We start from the raw sequence: 23,954 nt of genomic DNA on the forward strand, positions 1-23,954 counted from the left end.
ATGAGGTATTATTATTACATTTCTCACTGACAGAAAGAGATGTCAAACCCAAGGTGAATAATATTCCATGGATTAATTTTAAGGTTACTGGATCTCAGCTGCAACATTATACTTTTACATACTTTGAGCATCAGTCCATCAATTCGTATATCGACATGTTCATCTTCTTTTGCAATATCAAGTTTATAGATGGCTGTAAACTGTTCCAGACTCTGCCGCAGATCCAGCATAAACTGATTCAACCACAACATGCTCCTTGCATCAAGAGTGAACTGTAGTGCATTCACCTGTACATAAAGGTTAGGGCAAGGAACTGCACATAGGAACACATATGTATGTCAGTTAAAAAAAAAAATTGATGAATCAAGACAGTCTTATCAATTTTCAAGGCAAAACCCATTGCATACAAGAATGGTGGACCCTGACTTCCTCCCTAATTTTTTTGGTCTCATATGATCAAGCGAAAAATGATAGTTACAAAATTGTGGTGAGTTTTTTCCTAATAGAATAATGTACAAAGACCACTGCCAGGCAGAGCGTAGGAAACAAATCACATAAAATGGGTTTTGCCGTTCCAAAATTAAGGCACAATATACGTATTGCATCTTCATGCTAGATTTAAAAGTAATTTATCAAGATGTGATACTTAATATAAAACAGAGTTTTCACCAGAGTGATTTGCCATGCTGATCTAATAATGAGACCTAATCTAATGTAAAGCTTTTTACATTTTTTAAACATCTACCATTTCAATAGTACCAAAAAGGATAAAATTGTTACAGTAACTTTTGTTAATTAAAATTTGGAATTCCTGCATTCATTCATGTGCTACTAAAGCTTGGAATTTACTACAATGTTTTAATTATTTAGAAATAACAGCACAAGTAGAGTTAAAATGGTGAGAATGTTGAAATGATGCAAGCATAATTTTTTAATTTAATAATTAAGGATTTATTATTTTCACTATCTGAAGAGTTTAAGTTAGTTTTTTTTTAACCCACCCCATATCGTTATTTACTTTTATTTTTAAAAAAAAGCCACATTTTATTCCAGCCAAATGAAAGTGAAGACAATTTGGAAAAATGTTTTCTGCAGTTTATCCCAACTAATTTGATCAAAATATTTTGCATTCAATGATTTAGTTGGCTCAGTAATGGCAGAGATTCATTTTTAAAATTTAAATCTTAAACATTCTTATTTCTGTTGCTTTCAGTGATCTTTCAAATGCAAAATGTAACATTAATTTGTTCACTGTGATTTGGTCTTTGGTCAAGTATGTGATCTTGATTTAATATCAAATTATTTAACACTTAAATTTTCTTAGATAAATCTAAATAAAGACAACATGCCAAATTACTTTGTAGACTGTAATACATCGACTAAAATACAAAATTTGTCTTACTTCTTCACAATCTGCACGAGTCAAGTCTGGTTGAGGCGATGAAAACATTCATGTTGCCCATCATGATGAACTACAGTTTATGTCAGCAAAAGGCCTTGGTGCAAAGCCCTTTTTATTACAAGAATGTGATATTATATTCTTAAATCTTTGTGGTTCACAAGAGTTCAGCACAAATGCAAACTGGTGAAAACCCAATTAAGAAGTTTTAATTAAAAACATTAATTCTCCCAGTCGTGATTTAAGAAATATCATGTGAAATTAATGAATGAGAGATTTTGGCATTCACCTCCACCAAAAATAAAACCAATTTAGAGATAACTGTAATAGGATAACCTGTACAGGAAAGGAGATCTAGGACAGAACTGTGATTTTGGATCTTGTCCAACCTGTCCAACCTGTCCAACACATTCCATATTGCTACAATGCAAGACCAGAAGAATGAACTTCAATAAAAGCAATATTTAAATCTCATATTAAATATTTAAGAATATTTTCTGAAGTTAATAAAGAGCTGTAATGAGAGGATAACAATCATAGCCATTATGCAAGTCAGATTGCCAAATACTATAAAATGCAACATTAATTTTCTTTACAAAATAGAAAACCACTTTCACATATGAACTTTTCTTAAATCCATATTACGAGATATCTATGAATATCATAATTTAGTTCTTTTCATTCATCTGTTGAAATAAAAGGTATCCTGATCACATTCATCATTGCACAGTAGTGAATACTCTCCAGTGTGTTTTAACTCTCAGTCCAATTTCAGAGATAAGAAAATCTACTATTCACCTTTTGAGTTTAAATACATTAGTTTAGGTTTCTGCCCTGTCAATATTCTCACATTTCTTAATATTTAAAAGTGAAATGAATCATTCACATTTTGCAGGCATTGTTAGCATGCAAAATAATGCAAAACTATAAGCATATAACTATAGGCAATGGTTGACTGGGCCTCAACACTAATGAGGTTGTAGACTTGCTCGCCAAGCCAGTGTGTTTGATTGCAGACGTTTCGTTACCCTGCTAGGTAACATAGTCAGTGTGCTTCTGGTGAAGTGTTGGTGTTCTGTCCTGCTTGCTATTTACATGTCTCAGCTTGCTGGGGTGGTTGGCATCACTTCCGCTTCTGTTTTTCAGTAGTTTGTATATCGGGTCCAGTTCAATGTGTTTGTTGACGGAGTCCACATTGGAATGACAGGCCTCCAGGAATTCCCCGGCATGTTTCTGCTTATCATGTGCTATTATGGATGTAACAAAGTGTGGAGCTGGAGGAACACAGCAGGCCAGGCAGCAGAGGAACAGAAAAGCTGATGTTTCAGATTGGGGATGCCTGGCCTGCTGTATTCCTCCAGCTCCACACTTTGTTACCTCTGACTCCAGCATCTGCAGTTCTTGCTATCTCTCTATTATGGATGTGTTGTCCCAGCCAAATTAGTGTCCTTCTTTGTCCACGTGTCCCGAGACCAGAAAGAATTGGTCGTGTCTCTTGGTGGTTAGTTGGAGTTTCTGTATATTTATTGTCAGTTTTCTTCCAGTTTGGCCTACTTAATGTTTCTCACAGTCAAGCACCTTGTGACAGCTACTGACGAACATAAAGGATCCCATTACCACAACAAATAAAACTAACTTAATATACAAAATACCATGCAAGGACTGTGAAAAACATTAAGTAGGCCAAACTGGAAGAAAACTGACGATAAGGATACACAAACATCAACAAGCCACCAAGAGACATGACCAATTCTTACTGGTCTCAATACACACGGACAAAAAAGGATACAAATTTGACTGGGACAACACATCCATAATAGCACGAGCCAAACAGAGAATGCCAGGGAATTCCTGGAGGCCTGGCATTCCAACCAGAACTCCATTAACAAACACACTGAACTGGACCTGATATACAAACCACTCACTCAAAAACAGAACCTGAAGTGATGCCAACCACCCCAGCAAAGTGAAGCATATAAATAACAAGGGGGACAGAACACAACGCTTCAGAGGTGCACTGACTATGTTACATAGCAAGGTGATGAAACGTCTGCAATCAACCACGCTGGCTTGGCGAGCAAGTCTCCAACTTCGTCCACAACTCGAGCCACAAATCTTCTCAAAAACTTTAAACCACAACACTAACATTAGTAAGACATTAGCAACAGTATTCATTTATTGTAGTTGGCAGTATTCAGCAGTATGGGGTGGAATCTTCCACTTCTGGCTCCATGGGGGCAGCACGGCGGCTCAGTTGTTAGCACTGTTGCCTCAGAGTGCCAGGGACCTAAGTTCTATTCCCCCCTTAAGCAACTGTCTGCGCGGAGTTTCCACATTCTTCCCATGTCTGCGTCGGTTTTTGTGCTGCTTAGATGGACTGGCTATACAATTGCCCCGTGGTGTCCAGGGATATGCAGACTAGGTGGATTAGCCATGGGAAATGCACGGTTACACAGACAGGGTGGGTCTGGGTGAGATTCTGTTCGGTGGATCAGTGTGGAATTAATGGGCTGAATGGCCCGCTTCCACATTATAGGACTGCTTCAACACTGTTGGGATTCTGTGTGTAGTGGTGGTTGTAAAAGTGGACAGGCTTCTCCCCACCAACTAATGGGAACAGTAAATCCCACTGGATCATGCAACTATCAGACACTTAAGTGGTCAAACAGGGAGCTGGCCGCTGGATTACTTCCCAGAAGAGTGATATCTTGACCTGCCTGAAACTGCCAACCAGAAGCTGGCAGCCTTTGACAGCTGTAACATCACTTCATTAGCAGTAACTGTTTGTGGCAAAGTAATGAAAAGACCAGAAATACAAACACAGAAAGTAACTTTTTGGGATGAGGGTGAAATTGTATAGAGGAGTTTGTTGGGAGAGGGGTGTCAGCTTTTAGTAGCCACACTGTGAATCCATGTACACCCTGATCATTCTCATCTTTCCCCAACCTATAGACAGACAATTCTGTTGCACCAGTAGTGAAAGCTGCCAATGCTCTCACCAGCCAGGAACAGAGTTAGGCATGGTGGTGGTGAAAGAAGGTCCTTAAGTGTTGTCAGTGGACCACTTAAGTGTCTGAATTGGGAGCAGAATAGAAAGAAAGATATTCCTGCCAAGAACTTGATTCCTGTGGTGGCAGGGAATTCCTCAATGTAAACCCACCTGATATCTACCTTCCCAGTCACATTTCAAGAGGGAAAGATTTACCCATTTGTACAAGAACAGCAACAGTATCCAATATCACCGAGTGATGTAGAACAAACACCCAATAACAATCTATTTTTAATTATAACAACATGTACCACAAATTTGTTTCATAAGAAAGTGAAATACGTGCAGATAAACTGCATTTCTCTTTGGAGCAATGGAGAAGTGATGCAAAATAAATGATACTACAGTGAACTGTGTGGTCATTAATGAGCTGAGTGGGATCAGTGGGCTACATTAATCTGTAAGACTGCAAATTACATAAAAATTCTTCTAAGTATTTTTCATTGGCTAGGATTGTTATCAAATAATGATCGAGAATATGATAAGATCCAATGTCTAATAGATTCTCTCAGACAAATCCAGCCAAGTATACACAAGATCTACAAAGCATTATATTGCAATTGGCATTTGAATCAGCAGTCCACACCAAAATCTATCCACATAGACTTCTGTAAAAAAAAAGGTGAAGCAGGTTTGAGGGACTGATTTGCCTACTCCTGCTCCTAGTTCTTATGTTCTGATATAGGCACAGATCATTGAAGATGGCAGGACAGGTGGAAACAGCAGTTAATAAAGCATACAGTATTCCCACTTTAATACAGGCATAGAGTACGAGAGCAGAGAGGTAATAATGAACTTGTACAAAACACTTATTAGACCTCAGCTGGAGTATTGTTAACAGTTGCAGATACCACATAATAGGAAAAATATGAATGCACTGCAGAGGGTGCAGAAGAGATTTACAGGAATAGTTCAAGGGATGAGAATCTTCCTGCTGTTAAACTCTTTGCCTCGACTAATAAAGACAAGCCATTATGTGTTCTTAACCACCTTATCTACCTGTCCTGATACCTTAAGGGGCCAGTGTACATACACACCAAGGTCCATCTGATCGTTGGTGCTTCCAAGGGTCCTATTGTTCGAAATGTATTCCCTTGCCTGTTTGTCCTGCCCAAGGACATCACCTCACATTTATCTGGATTGAATTCCATTTTCATCTGTCGAGCCTGTCTGTCTATAATCTTCCTGTAATCGAAGGCTACCTTCCTTGCTATTTACCACCCCACTAATTTTTGTATCATCTGCAAACCTACTGATAACCCTTCTACATTCAAGTTCAAATCATTTATGTAAACTACAAACAGCAAGGGCTCTAACACTGACCACTGTGGGACCTCACCGGACAGAGACTTCCAATCAGAAAAACACTCATACATCACCCTCTGCTTCTTGCCACTCAGCCAATTGCGCATCCAATTTGCAAAATTTCCTTAGGACCCATGGGCTCTTACCTTTGATATCAGACTCCCACGTGGGCCTTATCAAAATCCTTGCTGAAGTCAAAATAGACTACACCAAATGAATTGCCCTCATCCACAGACCTTGTCACCTCATCAAAAAATTCAGATCAAGTTGGTCATTACAGGCACATTATAACCATTTCAACTTCAAAGAAGCCTCATTCACTTTCCCCTCTCCATTCAAAAAACTACAGCACAACAGCATTAGCTTACAAATTATTTTCATCCAGCATATATGATAGTGTTTACACAATACAATTTAGTTCAACACAAATTCTTACTAGGAAAATCTTTCCCATCTGGAAAATAATATTCAGTGAATTCAATATGAATAGCTGCCATCTCTGATGGAAGATATAAAGACTTCTTATTGCAGCAGATCATAGCTTTGGGGGAATCTCGACGTTGATCCGCTGTAGAAACCTGTAAGTGAATCAAGTTAAGAATTTTATGAAGTTATGTAAATAGTGATATCATGACTATTATAAAACTTCAGAGCACCAAAAAGAGAGATCTAGTTCCATTACAGCAAGTTGTGAATTGAACAAAATAGAAGTAATCACTTGTGAGCTAGCACGATAAAAAATGGTCATGGAAGTTCTCCAACAGTCATAAAAATCTCCAAGCCCAGATCCTGAATGTCATTCAGATTAGGAAGCTAATGCTTTTACCCAGTCTGGCTTACGTGTGTTTCCAGTTCAGGTCAGGTGATAAATTCTTAATACCCTTAGGGAAACCTAGTAATAGGCAATAAATACTGCTTTGCTACTATCAAACATTTGATGGCAACAAAAACATATTTGTAAAAAGTTTAATAATTTAGGTCAATCAACCAACTCTGCCTGGAAACTTAGTTAACAGCATCTCAGATACAAAAAATGCTGTAGTATGATTAAGTTTATGTTTTTTTACAAGTTCTGTACTTTAATGATGTTGCAAATCTTAACCAATAACAATGTTTTAGATAGATAGATAATTGAACACTCGAATAGTTTTCATTCCTGCTCACTAGTAGCAGATTATTTTTCATTTTGTGAATAACTGTCATCTGAACTGATACTTTAAATGTGACACTCATGGTAAATCAGGTTTATGATATGCCTTTCTTTAAAAAGAGGTGTGTAAATATATTTAATCTATCATTTAATGTCTTGTTTCTTAAATGTAGCTGTGCCTTTTTAAAATCATGATGCATGATTGTTAAGTAAACAGAGACCATTACTTGACCAGTGAATTGTGTAACGAGTTCTGATAAAAGGTTATCAACTTTAAACATTAATTCTCCTACTCTCGCCACAGATGCAGGCTGATCTGCTGAGTATTTTGTTGCTTTTATGTTATATTGCAGTATTTTGCTTTTGTCCAGTTATTCAATCTAAAAGCACCCTGGGAGAAGACAAAGATCCCTCCCCTACCCACTGTTGAAAAATCCAAGTAATGCTACTGCTTTGCTGTAACATTCAATTTTCCCACTGAAAAAAAAGACCACACTTCCCTTTTTAAAAATTGTTTTGACTAACAAGAGTTCAATTTGTTTCTCTCAGAATCTGTTCCACATATCCATTAAACTGTGCTGGCAAATAGGTTTTCAACTCAAATCCCGCTCAAGACATGATACTGATGTACACAATTCAAGTGAGGGGTACAGGACAAGTGGGCAGCACAGTGGCTCAGTGGTTAGCACTGCTGCCTCACAGCGCCAGGGACTCGGGTTCGATTCCACCTTCGGGCGGCTGTCTGTGTAGAGTTTGCACATTCTCCCTGTGTCTGCATGGGTTTCCTCCGGGTGCTCCGGTTTCCTCCCACAGTCCAAAGATGTGCAGGTTAGGTGGATTGGCCATGCTAAATTGCCCATAGTGTCCAGTGATGTTTAGGTTAAGTGGGTTAGACATGGGAAATGCAGGGATAGGGAGATGAGTCGCGGTGGACGCTCTTCGGAGGGTCGGTGTGGACTTGTTGGGCTGAATGGCCTGTTTCCACACTGTAGGGATTCTACGATCTATGCTCCCATCTTTTGTTGTCAAACTACTTGCCAAATCCTTTCAGTAATTGTAACCATTAAATAAGGTTCCTTTTGAGCCTCATAAAACCTTGTCAAATGCTTTTAAAAATCCAAATAAGCTATATTCACTGAAATATTCTCATTCACCAGCTTAGTTACTATCTCAAACAATTCCAAGTAGTTTACAAAGGATGATCTAAGAAAATTCAAAACGACACTGACTGCTCGATATCTTTAAAACTGCTCTCAACTGAAGTAACAGAACCACGAGAAAATGTTTAGCAGCTACAGAAGATGAGCTTTTACTATTTTGATTGACCATAATGCAAAAAATCTGGATTTCTGCAAGTTTTACTCAAGGAAAACCCAAGAAATTTGCACCATATGTAAAATATTAAATATGGGGCTGGATTTTCTGGGAAGTGACAATCTATTATAGCCTTTCCTGCTTGCGAAAGAGGGCTCTACATTTCTGACTGTCAAATTAGAAATATGTAAGTTAAGTGTGATGTTAAGTTTTAGGAGGGTAGGGTGCATAGGTGCCAGATAAGTAAGGTACTAACTGAGAAGGTTACCAGAGTGTAAGACAGCAAAGCAAGTGATGCAGTATTTAGGCTAGGTCAGAGTGAGTGGGAGAGTGTGCCAGGTTGGGTCTGGCTTTAAGGATGGGGGAAAGAGGATGTGGGGTGTAAGTAAGTATGGGGACTGTTAAATAATTACTCAAGAGTTAGACTACATACTTAAAGGTCTAACCTTTCCTGAGTAAACTCCTTTACTTCATTTCAATGGATTTAAATGGAAACTTTCAGAGGGTACCAGATTGCCCAGCAGAAAATTCAATTTTCCAGACAATTCCTTCACAATGTGCTATGATAGGGATTCCACAGGGTCCCCACATGTAACTCCTATCTATGCTCTGTCTGGCCAGCGTAAAGTTTGGGAAATGGTTTCTTCAGCAAAATCGCAATAGTGCTACATTAGGATTTAATGTAAAACCAGTCATATATTACACAAATTCAACAAATTCCAGCTCCATGATAACTTGTTCTCACCTGATAAATATTTAAATCTTCCACTCTGAATACAAAACAACTGGACAATAATTTTGTCTTTGGCTGTTGATTAGCTGCAGGAGTAGTAGCAGCAGTACTGGTTCCTTTTGACATTTGTTCTTTACCTGTGGTTACAGGTTTATGTTTGAGTGTGGTCTCTGCAATAAATTCAAAGCATGCATGTAAAGGAACACGTAGACCAAAAGCTGAAAAGTGGCAGATGGAGCTTAATTTGGATAAATGTGAGATATTGCGTTTTGGTAAAACAAACAAGAGCAGGACTTATACAATTAATGGTAGGACCCTGGGTAGTGTTATAGAACAGAATGACCTAGGGATTCAGGTACGTAATTCTTTGAAATTTATCTCAGAGGTAGACAGGGTGGTTAAGAAGGCATTTAGTATGCTTGCTTTCATTGCTCAGACCTTTGAAATAAAGGAGTCGGGACATCACGTTGAGGTTGTACAGGACATTGGTGAGGCCTCTTCTGGAGTAATGTGGCCAGTTCTGGTTGCCATGTCAGAGGAAGGATATTATTAAATTGGAAAGGTTCAGAAAAGATTTACCAGAATGTTGAAAGGAATGGAGGGTTTAAGTTATCAAAATAGGCGGGAGAGGCTGGACTCTACCAGTGGAGCGTAGGAGGTTGAGAGGTGACTTTATAGAGCTTTATAAAATCATGAGGGGTATAAGATAGGATTAATGGTAAGTGCCTTGTCCCGAGGATAGGGGATTTCAAAACAAGGGGACATATTTTTTAAGGTGACAGGGGAGAGATTTAAAAAGATCATGAGGGGCAGAGAGTGGCAATGTGTGGAATGAACTGCCAGAGGAAGTGGTAGATGCAAGTACAGTTACCACATTTAAAAGACATTTGGATAAGTACATGAACAGGAAAGATTTGGAGGGATATAGGCTAAATGCAGGTATGTGGGACTAGTTTAGTTTGGGAACACAGTCAGCGTGGACTAGTTTGACCGAAGAGTCTGTTTCCATGCCGTATGACTCAGTGATTCTACAAAATTTCGATTTCAACTGGTCTATGAAGTTACTTTTACTCCAAATGCTCTACCAATAGGACAAGTACAGAGCATTCACAATTAAGATGTTTGGAAGCTCCTCTGCCAAGCAAGGGACGTGCAAGTGACAAAATGTTTGCGTGGTCACAATTAGAAAGCATAGCTGGTAAAAATTTTCTTTTGTTTAGGTTCCACGCTGAAGCGAAAACGTTAAAGTACATGAAAGATCTTATAATTGCGAAAGTAATTTTGATTCCAACTGTTCCGTCATTGGCTATTTTCTAGCACTTTATGGTGCAAGGCAAATCAAAACAGGAGAGTTACTCAATATTTCTAGTTTAATAAACAGAAATAGCTAAGTACTATCAAGTTTTTGGTTGCTTTTGCCAAGTCAAAGCTTGGACCTTGTGTTTGAGAGTTAGAGAAATATTTAATGGTTCTATTGTTATACAAATACATTTGATAGGACATTTAAGAGAATAGCTTTTGGTGCTGGGAACTTTGTCTTCAGCAAAACATTAGTTTGCATACTTACTTTACACAGATAGACACATCCAAATCTTAAGTCTATTTTGTCCTTAATCTATCATGATCAGCACTGCGAGTTATAACTTAAGTGAATATTTGGCATAGATAACTGGAACTATCTATATTAACAGTCAGGGGGTTCAGACCACTTCCTCTCACAATATCAGAAAAACGTGCCTCTTAAACAAGAAAAGATGCACCTACCTATTAATACCTGCGGAGGTGAAGGAGGTTTTGTTTTAGTGTAATCCTTCACTGCTTGTTTTAGCATTTCAACATTGGATTTGAAATCCTTCAGTAACTCCTTTGCCCACATTGATCTAGTTTTTGTTGATTCATTGTAGTACATCCAGTGCTGGCAGCTGTCTCCTGCACATTATTTTACAAAACGTGGTCAAATCAGGAATTTCACTTCTTGTTACTATTGACATGTTAAAGGTTTCAACATTGAAATACTTGTTGAAAAATTAAACTGCAAAAAAATCATATTCCTTTTTGGGTTGGGGAGGGGGGAGTTGGAATCGTTGTCAGGTGTCATCGCTCTAAGGTCCCTAGTGGTAGACACTGTGAACTTTCCCTTCTTCAACCACTGTTCTCAACCATTTTGACCAATATTATCAATCACCTGGTCATTGATGTTTGCAACCTTCACATCCTACATGACATGAAGTTAATCCAATATGCTTTTCACCACAAAGGTTGCCTAGTTCCACCTCCATAACATTGCCGCTACCTCATTATATACTGCCAAAACACTTCCGGCAATACACACTCAACTACACAACTGCTCACCCCGCTCACTTCCTATCTTCAAACCCACCCCATAAGCACTACTTGATGCTCCACTACCGAAATTCAAACCCATACCATGCTCTGTGCATCCATCACTCGAGTTGGCTGACCTACATTAGCTCTTGCTATTCCCAGTGCTTCAAGTTAAAAAGTCTCATCTTCATGTTCAAAATCAGTTAATGGCTTCCTTTGCCTCCCTGATTCCAATAACCTCTGCAGCCATGTGCCTTTCACTCCATCTGCTATTAGCCAGTGTGCCTTTAACTATGTAGTTCCAAGCTCTAGAATTCTCTCCTTGGATCTCTGCAGCTCTCTTCCTACTTCCAACATTTTGTCTAAGCCTTTAGTCACATTGCCCAATGCCAGATTGTCAATTTAACTGAAGCTTCAGTGAAGTACCTTTAGTGTGTTTTTTCTGGACTAAAAATGCAATGTAAATGCAAGTGTTTTTTATTGGAGAATCAGATACAAGCAATATTAATGGTAATTAATGATGAAGGAAAATGACAAAGTACAGCTGAAAAGATAAGCTTTCAGTTTTGAATGTGCTTTCAAAGGTGAAGGGACTACCAGTCATGGAGGAGCAGTGGGAGTGTGTTTGAGACCAGAGCAGACGTAGCTGAAGTGTTGCTAACAAGTGGGTGGAGGTGCAAACTGAGGGAATAGATGATGAGAATTGAGGAGTAAACACTAAGATGCAAGAGGAGGTTGAAGAGAAACAGCATAATATCATAGAGAGATTTGAAAAGGAGTACTTTAGAAGTTTCAATGCATTTTAATATTATACCTGCTCTGTGATAAGGATAGTAATCCACTGTAATCTGCGTAAAAGACAACTGCATGGCTCCACCTGTGATCTGTTTTGGAAATCCTGTCAATAAATGTTTGAAAATAAAAATTACTGGAACTGTATCAGAAAATTCAAAAGAATAATGTTAAAATCATATTTTATTGTCTTTAAATGTGATCCTCTCCATCAATTAATAAACAAGCAAACAACAACTCACCCACATCTAGTAAAGGGTGAGCTTTACCTGCAGAGTTAAATGTGTCCAACTATATCTCAGCAATTGGAAACAACTGATGTCCAGAAAGTCTTTGATAATGTTCTGCCCAAGAAGCTATCAAACAAGCTTGAGGTGGTGAGAAGTTGAAGTAAATCCTGGTTATAGATAAGGAATTTATTGGACAAGATATTTCTGATTCAGATTTAGGAACAAAATGAATGGAATAGGCCGACAACTTTGAAATTTAGAAGAATGACAGATGATAAAGCAAACAAAATTCTCGAAAGGCTTGAGGAATAGATGCTGAGAGGTTATTTCCCTGGCTGGAGACTCAAGAGCTAGAGAAGGTAGTTTCAGGATAAACATGACAGAAATTTAGATAGAGGTATTACTTCGTTTAGTTCTATGAATCTTTGGAGTTCTCTACCTTAGAAGGCTGTGGGTACTTAGTCAAGGAGCATCACTCAGGCTGAGATGACAGACCATCGGACATTAAGGGAAACAAGAGATTATGGAGATCAATCAAGACTACGAGCTGGTGGTTCAACCATGATCTTACTGGGTTGATGTGTTGATTGTTCTTGTTCAGATATTTTTAAATCAAACTGGTCACACTTTACAACACACCTCCGGAGTAGGTGGGACTTCTGTTCAGGTATTTGGGCCTAGAGGTAGGGACACTATCTTTGTGGTTCAAGAGTGCCTTAAAATTGAATTTAAATGTCACCAGCTATGGTGGGATTTGAACCCAAATCCCCAGAGCTTTCAAGACTCTGCATTACTAGCCTAGTGACATTACCAGTGGGCCAAGACCACCCAAACAAGATTTTGTTTTCAATCAACTTGTTCAGATGTGTTTTGACACATCTGAAACAGGTGGGACTTCAATCCAGGCCTTCTGATTCAAACAAAAACAAAGTGCTGGAGAAATTCAGCAGTTCTGACAGGATCTGCAGAGAGAAACACAGTTAATGTTGCGAGACCAGTGACCAGTCATCAGAACTGAAAGTAGCTGAAAAATAGTGGTGGTTATGTTGATGACAGGTTGTTGGAGAAAGAGTGAGAGACAGTGCTGAAAGCGGGGGAAAAAAGGGAAACAAAGGGATTGCTCATGATAAGCCAGGAGGGAGTTAAATGCTGAATGTGAATAATGGAAAATGCTTTGGCTGTGCTGGGAGAAACCTATACAGAACAAGACCTTGGGGTGAGGGGATGAGTAATGAACAGGAAGGAAGAAGTTACACACTGAAATTGTCAAACTCAATGTTGAGTGCTGAGGGCTTCACACTACCTACGTGAAAGGGGAGGTGTTGATCCTTCAGCCTGTGTTAAACTTCGCTGGAGTACTGCAGCAGGCCCAAGTCAGAAGTATGGGCATGGGAATATGATGGTGTATTGCAGTAACAGGCAACTGGAAGCTCAGAGTCCTTTTAGTGGACAAAGCGTAGGTGTTCTGGGAAGCGGTCACCCAGTTGGAATTTCATCTCTCCAGTGCAGAAGAGTCCTACTGATTCAAAGGCAGGAACACTATCACTGTTGTACAACAGCCCTTCTGCTCCTATTTATGCCATTACATTCTTAAATAAATTGAATTGCCTTACAGTAAAGTTTGATGAGACAGCAGAGATTATACAAGATGAGCTGGATAAAATCTACAATTAACCCAAACAGAAGATGACATTTTATAGTTAAGTTCAAGATACTTCACACACAAGAAACAAAAAAAAAGAAGTGACAAACACAACCCATGAATTCAACTAGTTAAGTTTCAATGAATTTTGCGGTGTCAACAGACTCAATTCAGTAAATCCAGTCATAATTCAAAGGAAACAAGGAGAACAATGAAAGACATTTCAAATTGCATGTCAGTTTCCATCACAAACACTATCATGAGATTGATGTCAGCTGTCAATTCTGAGTTATAATGTAGAATGAGTGAACCTTTTGTTCTTGAAAGAAAGCAACCAAGAGGAGACTGCATTAAAATGTTTAATGGTATGGGCAAGACATATCGATCATACTGTTTTAATGTGAACCTTAACAGTGAAACAAAGGGGTACAAAACTTGTCAAAGATAAATTCATTATTTTTTTGGAGGTAGGAGGTAGATTTTCAAATGATGCAAATCACTGGATCCAAAAAGTTTGCAATTACATTCTTGTAACTTCGAGTCATTTCAAGGGCAGTTGATGCTTGGAGCAGTAAAAAGAGGGGAAATGTCATCTTATCTAAACTGCTGAGCTATGATTGCTGACATATAGCATGTGAAAATTAATTTACATAATTAACAAGATACATTGCTCATTGCAGCATCCAAATTGTAAATATATACACAACAGACTTCAAATTGGTTAGCAAGATGGATCCTGCAACAGAAACTCACCTACAAGCAGCTAGCAAATATGCATTAAGCAGCCTGATTGGACTGGCTATCAAATTCAGCATTGATGCTTCGCAGTTATTAAATGCCAAACTAAGTTTACATTAAATTTATTCTGATTTACATTTATACTGAGAATGTACAATCTATTCAATGAGCCAAAAGTTGCATGCATACAATTATCCTCATCTGTGTTTAGCATGCAATCTATTATTTGGAATAGATGCTTAAATAGCAAAATAAATTATGCAGTCTCCAAAAAGAAGAATTGAGTCCATTGCTTCATATAAATATTTTCCATATGTACATTTAAAATACCTCAATAACTGATTCCTTGTTTGAATTTCATAACACAAATTGAGTTCAACAGGATCTGACATTGCAAAATGAAAGTTTTATCGAATTCACTATAAATCCATACAAAATTACATGCAAAAAAATCTGAGAATTCCAGGTCTCCATCTAATAATTTCAGCTTTTTCTTTCACAAACGTAACACATGCAGTACCTCTCTCCTTCACATAAATGTCATCACAGATGTGCAGATCCAAATGAGAAATGATTAAATGATGAGACGTTTCCTTGACATCAAAGGCATTGAAGAGTTTGGCAAGAGCATCATTTTGATCAGCTGCTGCTGTAGCCTGTGTCGTTCTGACTTGTTGGGGAACAGGAACTGGAGTTGCACTCTACAAGGGAAGATATACAATACAATTCAGCACAACAACAGATCCTTTGGCCCACTGATTGCTAATCCTTATTTAGGCTCGCTACTCATTGCCCATGTATGGTTTCTATCCCTTTGTTTGCCTCCCATTCATGTGTTAATCAAGATACGCCTTAAACATTGCTAATGTGCCTGTTTCCAATTCCTCCATTGGCAGTGCATTCCAGTTCCCATCATCCTCTGTGTGAAAAATTTTCCCCACACTTCCCCTCTCACCTGTGCCCTCTTGTAATTGGCCTTTGCACCCTGGGAAAAAATCTTGTCGGCCTGTAACTCGTCTTTCCAGTGAAAACAATCCGAGTTTATTCAACCTCTCCTCATAACTAAAACCCTCCAGACCAGGCAACATCCTGGTAAACCTTCTCTCACCCTCTCCAAAACATCCACGCCCTTCTGGTAGCGTGGCGTCCAGAACTGCACATAATATTCTAAATGTGGCCTAACTAAAGTTATGTCACAGCTGTACAAAACTTACCAACTTTTATATTCAATGCCCCAGCCAATGAAGGCAAGTGTGCTGTATGCCTTCTTGACCACCTTATCCACCTGTGTTGCCACTTTCAGGAACTGTGGATCCGTATGCCCAGATCCCGCAGTATGTCAACACTCCGATGGGGTTTTGCCATTTATTATATAATTCACACCTGAATTTGATCTTCCAAAATGCATCACCTCGCATTTGTCCAGATTAAACTCCATCTGCCATTTCTCTGCCCAAACCTGTAATCTATCTATATCCTGCTGTATCCTTTGACAATCCTTCTTATTATCTGCAACTCTGCCAATTTTGGTGTCATCTGCAAACTTACTAATCTGACCATCTACATTTTCCTCCAGATCATTTATATTATTTTTTATTCATTGACAGGATGAGTGCATCACTTGGTACGCAGCATTTACTGCCCATCCCTAATTGCCCAGAGGCCAGTTAAGAGTCAACCACATTGCTGAGAGTCTGGAGTCACATGTAGACCAGACCAGGTAAGGATGGCAGTTTCCTTTCCTAAAGGATTTGGTGAACCAGGTGGGTTTTTCCAACAATTGACAACAAATTCACAGTCATCATGAGATTCTTAATTCCAAATGCTTACTGAATTCAGTTCAATTGATGGTGAATTCAAATTGCACCATCTGTCATGGCAGGATTTGAACCTGGGTCTCCAGAACATTATCTGGGTCTCTGGATTAACAGTCTGGTAATAACAACACTCGGCCATCGCCTCCCCAATATATATATTACAAACAACAAAGGTCCCAGCACTGATCCTGTGGAACATCACTAGTTACTGATCTCCATTCCGAAAAGCACCCTTCCGCCACTATTCTGTTTTCTATGACTAATTCAGTTTTGTATCCATCCAGCGAACTCACCCCAGATCCAATCAGACTCTACCTTCTGTATTAGCCTGCCACGAGGTACCTTATCAAATGCCTTACCAAAGTCCATGTAGACAATATCCACTGCCCTTCCTTCATCAAGCATTCTGGCCACCTCCTCAAAAAAACTTAATCAAATTGGTGATCCTTCCCCGTACAAACCCACACTATCACTAACAAGTCCATTTGCTTCCAAATGGGAATAAATCCTGTCGCTCAGTATCTTCTCCAGCAGCTTCTCCACCACTGACATCAGGCTCACTGGCCTGTAATTACCTGGATTATCTCGGTTTCCCTTCTTAAACAGAAGAACAACATAGGCCATTCTCCAGTCCTCTGGAACCCTGCATGAGCCCAAAGAGGATATCTCTTAAGGCCCCAGGTATTTCCTCCCTTGCCTCCCACAGTATCCTGGGATAGATCCTGTCTATCTACCTTAATATATTTCAAGACACCCAACACTTTCTCCTTCATTATGCTGATCTGCCAGAGAGCATTCATACTCCTTCCCCAACTTCAACATCCCTCATGTCCCTCTCTTTGGTGAATACTGATGTAAAGTACTCATTAAGGATCTCATCCACTTCCTCTGGTGCCACACATTCCCTCCCTCCTTCATCCTGGAGTGGGCCTATTCCTTCCCGCTCCTAATATATGTATAAAATGCCTTGGGATTCTCCTTAACTCTGCTGGGCAAGGATATTTCATAGCCCCTTTCAGCACTCCTAACTCCCCGTTTGAGATCCTTCCCACTTTCTGTCTGTTCTTAAAGAATTTTGTCTGTTTTTAGTTGCCTAGACCTTAGGTATGCTTCCTTGTTTTTAAACTAAGCTGATAATTTCCCCTGTCATCCAAGGTTCCCAAATCCTGTCATTTGTTCTTCATTTGCACAGGAACATGCCTGCCCTGCACTCTAAACAACTGGTCCTTAAAAGACTCCCACGTGTCTGATGTGGATTTACCCTCAAATAGCCACTCCCAATCCACATTGTCCAATTCTTGCCAAATTCAGTCATAGTTGGCATTCCACCAACATGACACCTTCATCCGAGGTCTACTCTCATCCTTATCCACAAGTATCCAAAAACTTATGGAATTATGGTCACTATTCTCAAAATGCTCGCCCACTAACACTCTGATCATCTGGCTGGGCTCATTTCCCAACATCAAGTCCAGTATGGCCCCCTCCCTCGTTGGACACTCCACGTACTGTTTTCAAAAAGCCTCCTGAACACACCTAACAAATTGTTCTCTATCTAAACACCGGCACTATGGGATTTCCAGTCAATATGGATGAAAGTTAAAAGACCCACCACAACAACCCTTTTATTTTCACATTTTTCCAGAATCTGACTCCATATCCCTCCCTTTATCTCCCACTGGCAGCTGGGAGGTCTATAGTACAAGCCCAGCATTGTGTTTGCACCCTTCTTCTCCCTAAGCTCTACCCATAATGCTTCACTGCAAGATTACTCCAGGGTGTCCTCCCTCAACTTAGCTGTGATATGCTCCTTAACCAGTAATGTAGCTGCCCCACCTCTTTTTCTTCCTCCTTTGACTTGTCCAAAACATCAATATCCTGTAACGTTAAGCTGCCAATCCTGCCCCTCTTTCAACAACGTCTCTGCGATAGCAACATCAGAATTGCATGCATTCATCCAGGCTCTAATTTCATCCATTTTACCGCTTATACTTATTGCACTGAAGCAAATAAAGTCCAAGCCTCCAATTCCACTGAGCTCAGCAACCTCGCCCTGACTGCTCTTTCTCTTAGCTATATTTACCTTACACTCAAGCTCTTCCCCAGTTTCTATACTTTCCGAACAGCCTCTCCCGTTCCCACGCCCCCACCACACTAAACCCTCCCAACTGGCACTATTAAACCTCCCTGCCAAGATATTGGTGCACCTCCAGTTTAGGTGCAACCAGTCCTTCTGTACAGGTGCTATCTTCCCTGGATGGCATCCCAATGACCCACATATCTGAAGCCCTCACACCGACACCAGCTCTTTAGCCATGTCTTCAATTACACTGTCTCTGTTCCTAGCCTCAGTAGCACATGGCATTGGCGGGGGGGGGGGGGCGGAATCCTGAAATTACTACCCTAGAGTTCCTGCCTTCTAATTTACTATGCAAAAATGTATCATTATATTAGTATTAATTATTTTATGTATATAGAATTATGTCAATCCTTATTAGCTGAATAAGTTCTATTTACAATACCTTGCCAGACAATAACAAAATAAATCATACACGGTCTACATTAATTACATAAATTGGTATCACTCAATCATCGACTTCACCACCTGTTGTAATAATTTTCTTGTTTTAAAAGTATTGCTTTAAGAATAAAAACCACAGGCTAGTGGGAAAAGAAGGAATACAAATAATTGAACAGAATTGAAGTAATTGCAAATGGCATGATGAGAAGAGGGCATTATTTTACAACTTTGTTCAACAGAAAGTATTTGAAACGTGTGACTGAGAGAAATAAAATTACATCAACAAATTTCCTAACCATTCTATCCATGAAATTTGTTTTTATAGCAACTAGTGCGCTAAATTCTTAACAAGTTTTATATTACCAATATAAAAAAGACTCTGCACTGTAACTGTAGTAAGTACCTCATCTCCACACCTCGTTATTAATTATTAAACAATACTGGTAAACATCATAGTCAAGCAATTTCATTGTAGTTTTCTTCAGACAGTCAGCAGTTGCACTGTTCTGAGAAACAAACTGAACGAAAACACTAATTAATATGTTATAATTTGGTTGGTAGCCTAATTCTAGGATTGAATGAATGGCACATATTTTACCTTGGGGGTCAGACAACTTACAAATCATTAGAATGTTACTTTCAGCTTAGGGTGATTGGCAGCCCTGAAAGCATTTAGTGATTTGCATATACCTAGGACAGTACCAGTGCTATAAGTGTTGCAGTTAGTTCACAGTATAGTTCAGCCATTAATATTTACAACATAAATGACTTATCTTGAGCATTTGTCATTCTGCCATTGGTTTTCAATCTATGACATTAAAATGTAAACCTATAACATTTAAAAGAAAGAAATGCAAATGACAGGCTCAAGGTCCCTAAAAGGCTTAAAGCCATTAAAAGTGCATGTACTTATGTTTTCACTGCACTTCTACTTACACATCAATCAAAAGCCTTGGCCATCAACTTATGTATGCTTATTCCCATTTACATTTACTATGACAAATAAAACTCAAAAATGAAATCTGTAGATACAGACCTGTGTGGGTTCTGAAGCCATACTCTTCCTTTGCTGTGCAGACTTTTCTATGGCTTCACTCAAAGATTTAGAATACTGTGCCATTGCCTTCAACTGAGAATCAGTCAAAACCCACAATAAATCATCCAATATAAGCACTAGCTTTGATGCCACCACATTACAATCCTTTAGCTGTTCAAATAAGAAAACAACAATCGTAAGTCTTTATTTCTGGGACCTGATGCATCCAGTTGCACTAAACATATTCCATTGAAAATGTGCTCCAAGCATTGACAAAGTGGGAAAGTATTAGGGAAATAAACACAAGGGTGAATGTATGATTACACACTGTCACAAAGTCGTTTAAAAAAAGAAACTATTGATTTCCATATCTGATTGTAATGCCTGGGATCTTCATGGGCTGAAATGGCTTTAAAATGGTAAAACATAAAAACACAGAAAGCACAAGGACAGCACAAAGATGGAAGCTGAAGGCATTGGAAATCTTCATGACATTTCGTCTTAAGTGCCACTGAACAGATAATCAGAATGTCTGGGGACAACAACAAAAATGTTGATTAACTGTAATGTCCTCTGGTTGCAGGTCCAAACTTCAGCATTAGGCCAAGGCAAACAACCATTATCAAGTTTTTTCACATTATGAACTTCTTAGCAACATATTTGCGAATATTTCTAAAATTCTTACAAACGTATCAAGAAAAATTTAGCTCGTTTTACTAGAGGGCTTACTGTGCCTGATGATTTTAAACAATAACTTTACACTTCAGTCACTTGAACCCACTTTTTCATTATGCTGTTTTGGTGTTTTATGTGCACAACACTGCATCATTATGACATTGCTTTCTTTCTATCCACGACAAAAAAAATTACTCTTTTGTACCCTTCGCTTTAAGCTGACTTTCATCCTGGATTGGTTTGTGATAAGCCTCACTGGCGCACTCAGGATTTCATGTTCATCGCTGTGGATAGCATCTGCCTCTATTCGGATCATCTGCCAAGTTATCTCCTTAAATGTCAGAACCTAAGCATAAAAGAAACAAATAGGTTGCAAACTTAAAAAACAACGTACTGTTTGCTTCTGTAAGTAAATGAAGTCCCAGAACAGAACTGGCAATAGTTGTGTAAAACAGAAATACCACAGGCATTTTTTTTGTTTTAATTGTAATACCACTGATCTCGTACTGATCCAAGGAACTCAAGTGGCATATAGCTTAAGAGGCACTTTATCACAGGTGGCTTTCTGACAAGTCTTGAAGTACCACTGAGGGCTATACAGAATACAGGAAGAAAATGCCTCAATGAGAAGTGGGTGATTTCAGGATGAAGTATGGCTGTGATGTCTAGTGATCAGGTTATCTGCAAGTAAACTGTGTGGATCCACACTAGAAGAGACATCGTCAGCTTCTAGGTAACATATTCCAGCAGAAGGCACAAGACTTTTTCAGGGTTCAATGTGTGATTTCTTGAGCTACTTTTTATTTTCGAAGGTTACTTATTTGTTTTCAGAGGCTTCTTTCTCATTCTGACAAAGCCCTTTCTAAGATGATGTAATCACACAAAAACATTGCTTACTGCATTTGTCAATTTTGTTATAGGGATTATTTCTTCAGGTAGGTAAGGTATCACAAACAATGAAGATAGCACACGTAAATATATATTGTTAAATCTTTTAAAAATGATGTTTCTGGTTAATTATAAATAAACCTCCTATATGTTATACCTTATTAATTCACCAAATTACATAGTTATTGTATACCTTATGTAGAAATGATGCAACATTCATGCTGCTTTTTCAGGAACTATTTCTGCAATTAGGAAAAACGTAATTTATAAATAGTTTCCTGAAGGCATTCATAAAAATTGAATGCAGGATGCTGGCCGTTATACAAGCAAACAATTGCACATTATCTACCTTTAAACATTCTACACCTCTAGATATAAAATATATTTAGGGAGTCAGTTATCCTATTTGCCTCCTCTAATATAGGAAGTTAGTTTGTGTACCCTAATCTCACAGCATGTTGATCATGAGTGATTGTAAACAGCAATAAATATGGTCAGTGACAGATAAAGTTATGCAATGCATAAAGTACTTACCCAATTATTAACAAATCAGTTGATAGTTGGGCCTGGCGCTCTACTCCTCCTCACAACCAGCTGGCACTCACCCACCCCCTCCCAGTTTGCACTCAGGCTCGCTCCACTCATGTTGCTGCTCCACACTCCTCAATCTCTGCGCATGGTGGCCTCTGGACCAGCCCAAGTAATTCATCCATCTCGTCTGGTCACAGGCTAACATAATCTTGCACTTGCTGCTTCTCCAACTACAAATTGTCTCTTTGAAGAAACAGCAAGAGTGCAATCGAGGGAACTTGAGTTGTATTCCAACATGAATCATGCAAAAATTAAGACGTTTAAACAATGTTTTTAAGTTAATGGATTAGTGCTTTAAATGCATGGAAGGTCACTACCCATCCCAAATTTGAGTTTTTTTGATGAGGCAGAGAGAGTTGATGAGGTTCATGCTGTTGGTGTGGCATGTATGACTTCCAAATGATGTTTGATAAATTGTGGCACAGAAGACTTAGGAGCAAGTTAGAGCTCATGGATTAAAAAGGAACAACAGCAGATGGAACATGAAATTGGTTGAGTGACGGGCAACGTTCCCTGTAAACTGCACAGCCACGTAGAGGTTTGCCAATTCATTGGCATACGGCTACTGAAGCTGCTGCCACACACAGCTACAAGGAAAATTACAGGGAATGTAGGTGACACAGAACATTGCAGTGCACAGTTGTTTATCGGACTAGAGATGGCATAAACTGGAGTTCCTCATGGGTTCCTGCTCTTCCTGGTATATTACACTGGTGCATAGCGCACAACTACAAAATTTGCCGATGACATGAAATGTAAAAGTATTGTACACCATGATAAAGAGAGAGTAGAACTGTAAAGGACAGAGGTATAGATTGGTTGAATGGAAGACAAATGGTGGATGAAATTCAATGCAGAGGATGTATGAAGTGATTCACCTTGGTATGAAGAAAGCAGATATATAAAATGAAGGGTACAATTCTAAACAGGGTATGGAAGAGGAGGAATCTGGACGTAAACGTGCATAAATCACTGAAGGTGGCAGGATAGGTTGGGAGCACATCCTGTGTAAACATGGGAATATAGCACAAAAGCAAGGTTACGTTGAACTTGTATAAAACATTATTTAGCCTCCAACTGGAGTACTGAATACAGCTCTGGGTAACCCACTTTATGAGAAAGGGAAGGTATTAAGAATGCGTGTAGCAAAGAAACCCAAGAATGGTTGCAGATGAGAAACTTCAGTTACATTAAGATGTAACTGAAAAATTGGATCTGTTCTTCTTGGAGAAGTGAAAGTGAGAGAATATTTGATAGAGGCATTCAAACTCATGAGGGGTCTGGACAGTGTAGATAGAGAGAAATGGTTCCTGTTGGAGGAAGGATTGTAAGGCAGTTACAAAATGAGAAATAACGTCCTGAGGAAAAATGTTTTGACGCAGTGAGTAGTTAAGATCTGGAAGCATTCTTTACAGAATGATGGACTCAGGTTTAATTGAGGTATTCAAAAGGGAATTCAATAAATATCTGAAAAGGGAAATGTACATCGTTGTGTGAAGAAACAGGGAAATGACACAAGGTGAATTGATCTTAATGAGGTCCAGCATGGACATGACAGGTCAAATGGCCTCTTACTGGGCTGTGATCATTCTTTGAGATGGTCATTTATCAAAGAGGAGGCAAAGTATCTCCACATCAGGTGTAACAAGGTGTAGAGCTGGATGAACACAGCAGGCCAAGCAGCATCAGAGGAGCAGGAAAGCTGACGTTTCGGGTCTAGACCCTTCTTCAGAAAATTTTTCTGAAGAA

At 39.0% G+C, this 23,954-nt stretch overlaps 1 protein-coding gene across 3 annotated transcripts in view; it reads right to left on the minus strand.

The window, feature by feature from the left end:
- uhrf1bp1l (UHRF1 binding protein 1-like) overlaps positions 1-23,954 on the minus strand; it is a 121,699-nt gene that overhangs the window by 44,967 nt on the left and 52,778 nt on the right. Inside the window, exons 6-14 of one of the 3 annotated variants that reach the window (XM_020515292.2) lie at positions 20,932-21,072; positions 20,052-20,222; positions 15,198-15,378; positions 12,090-12,173; positions 10,715-10,879; positions 8,963-9,120; positions 6,190-6,331; positions 1,736-1,819; positions 123-313 (exon numbers count right to left, since the gene is read on the minus strand). In XM_020515292.2, the coding sequence (XP_020370881.1) occupies positions 123-313; positions 1,736-1,819; positions 6,190-6,331; positions 8,963-9,120; positions 10,715-10,879; positions 12,090-12,173; positions 15,198-15,378; positions 20,052-20,222; positions 20,932-21,072 (1,317 nt within the window). Of the gene's footprint in view, positions 1-122; positions 314-1,735; positions 1,820-6,189; positions 6,332-8,962; positions 9,121-10,714; positions 10,880-12,089; positions 12,174-15,197; positions 15,379-20,051; positions 20,223-20,931; positions 21,073-23,954 lie in introns of those variants that run through there. The other 2 variants (XM_020515300.2, XM_048610406.1) reach the window with 2 other exon arrangements.

This window comes from Rhincodon typus, chromosome 22 (genome assembly GCF_021869965.1).
Source record: "Rhincodon typus isolate 14 chromosome 22, sRhiTyp1.1, whole genome shotgun sequence".
NCBI classification, from domain to species: domain Eukaryota; kingdom Metazoa; phylum Chordata; class Chondrichthyes; order Orectolobiformes; family Rhincodontidae; genus Rhincodon; species Rhincodon typus.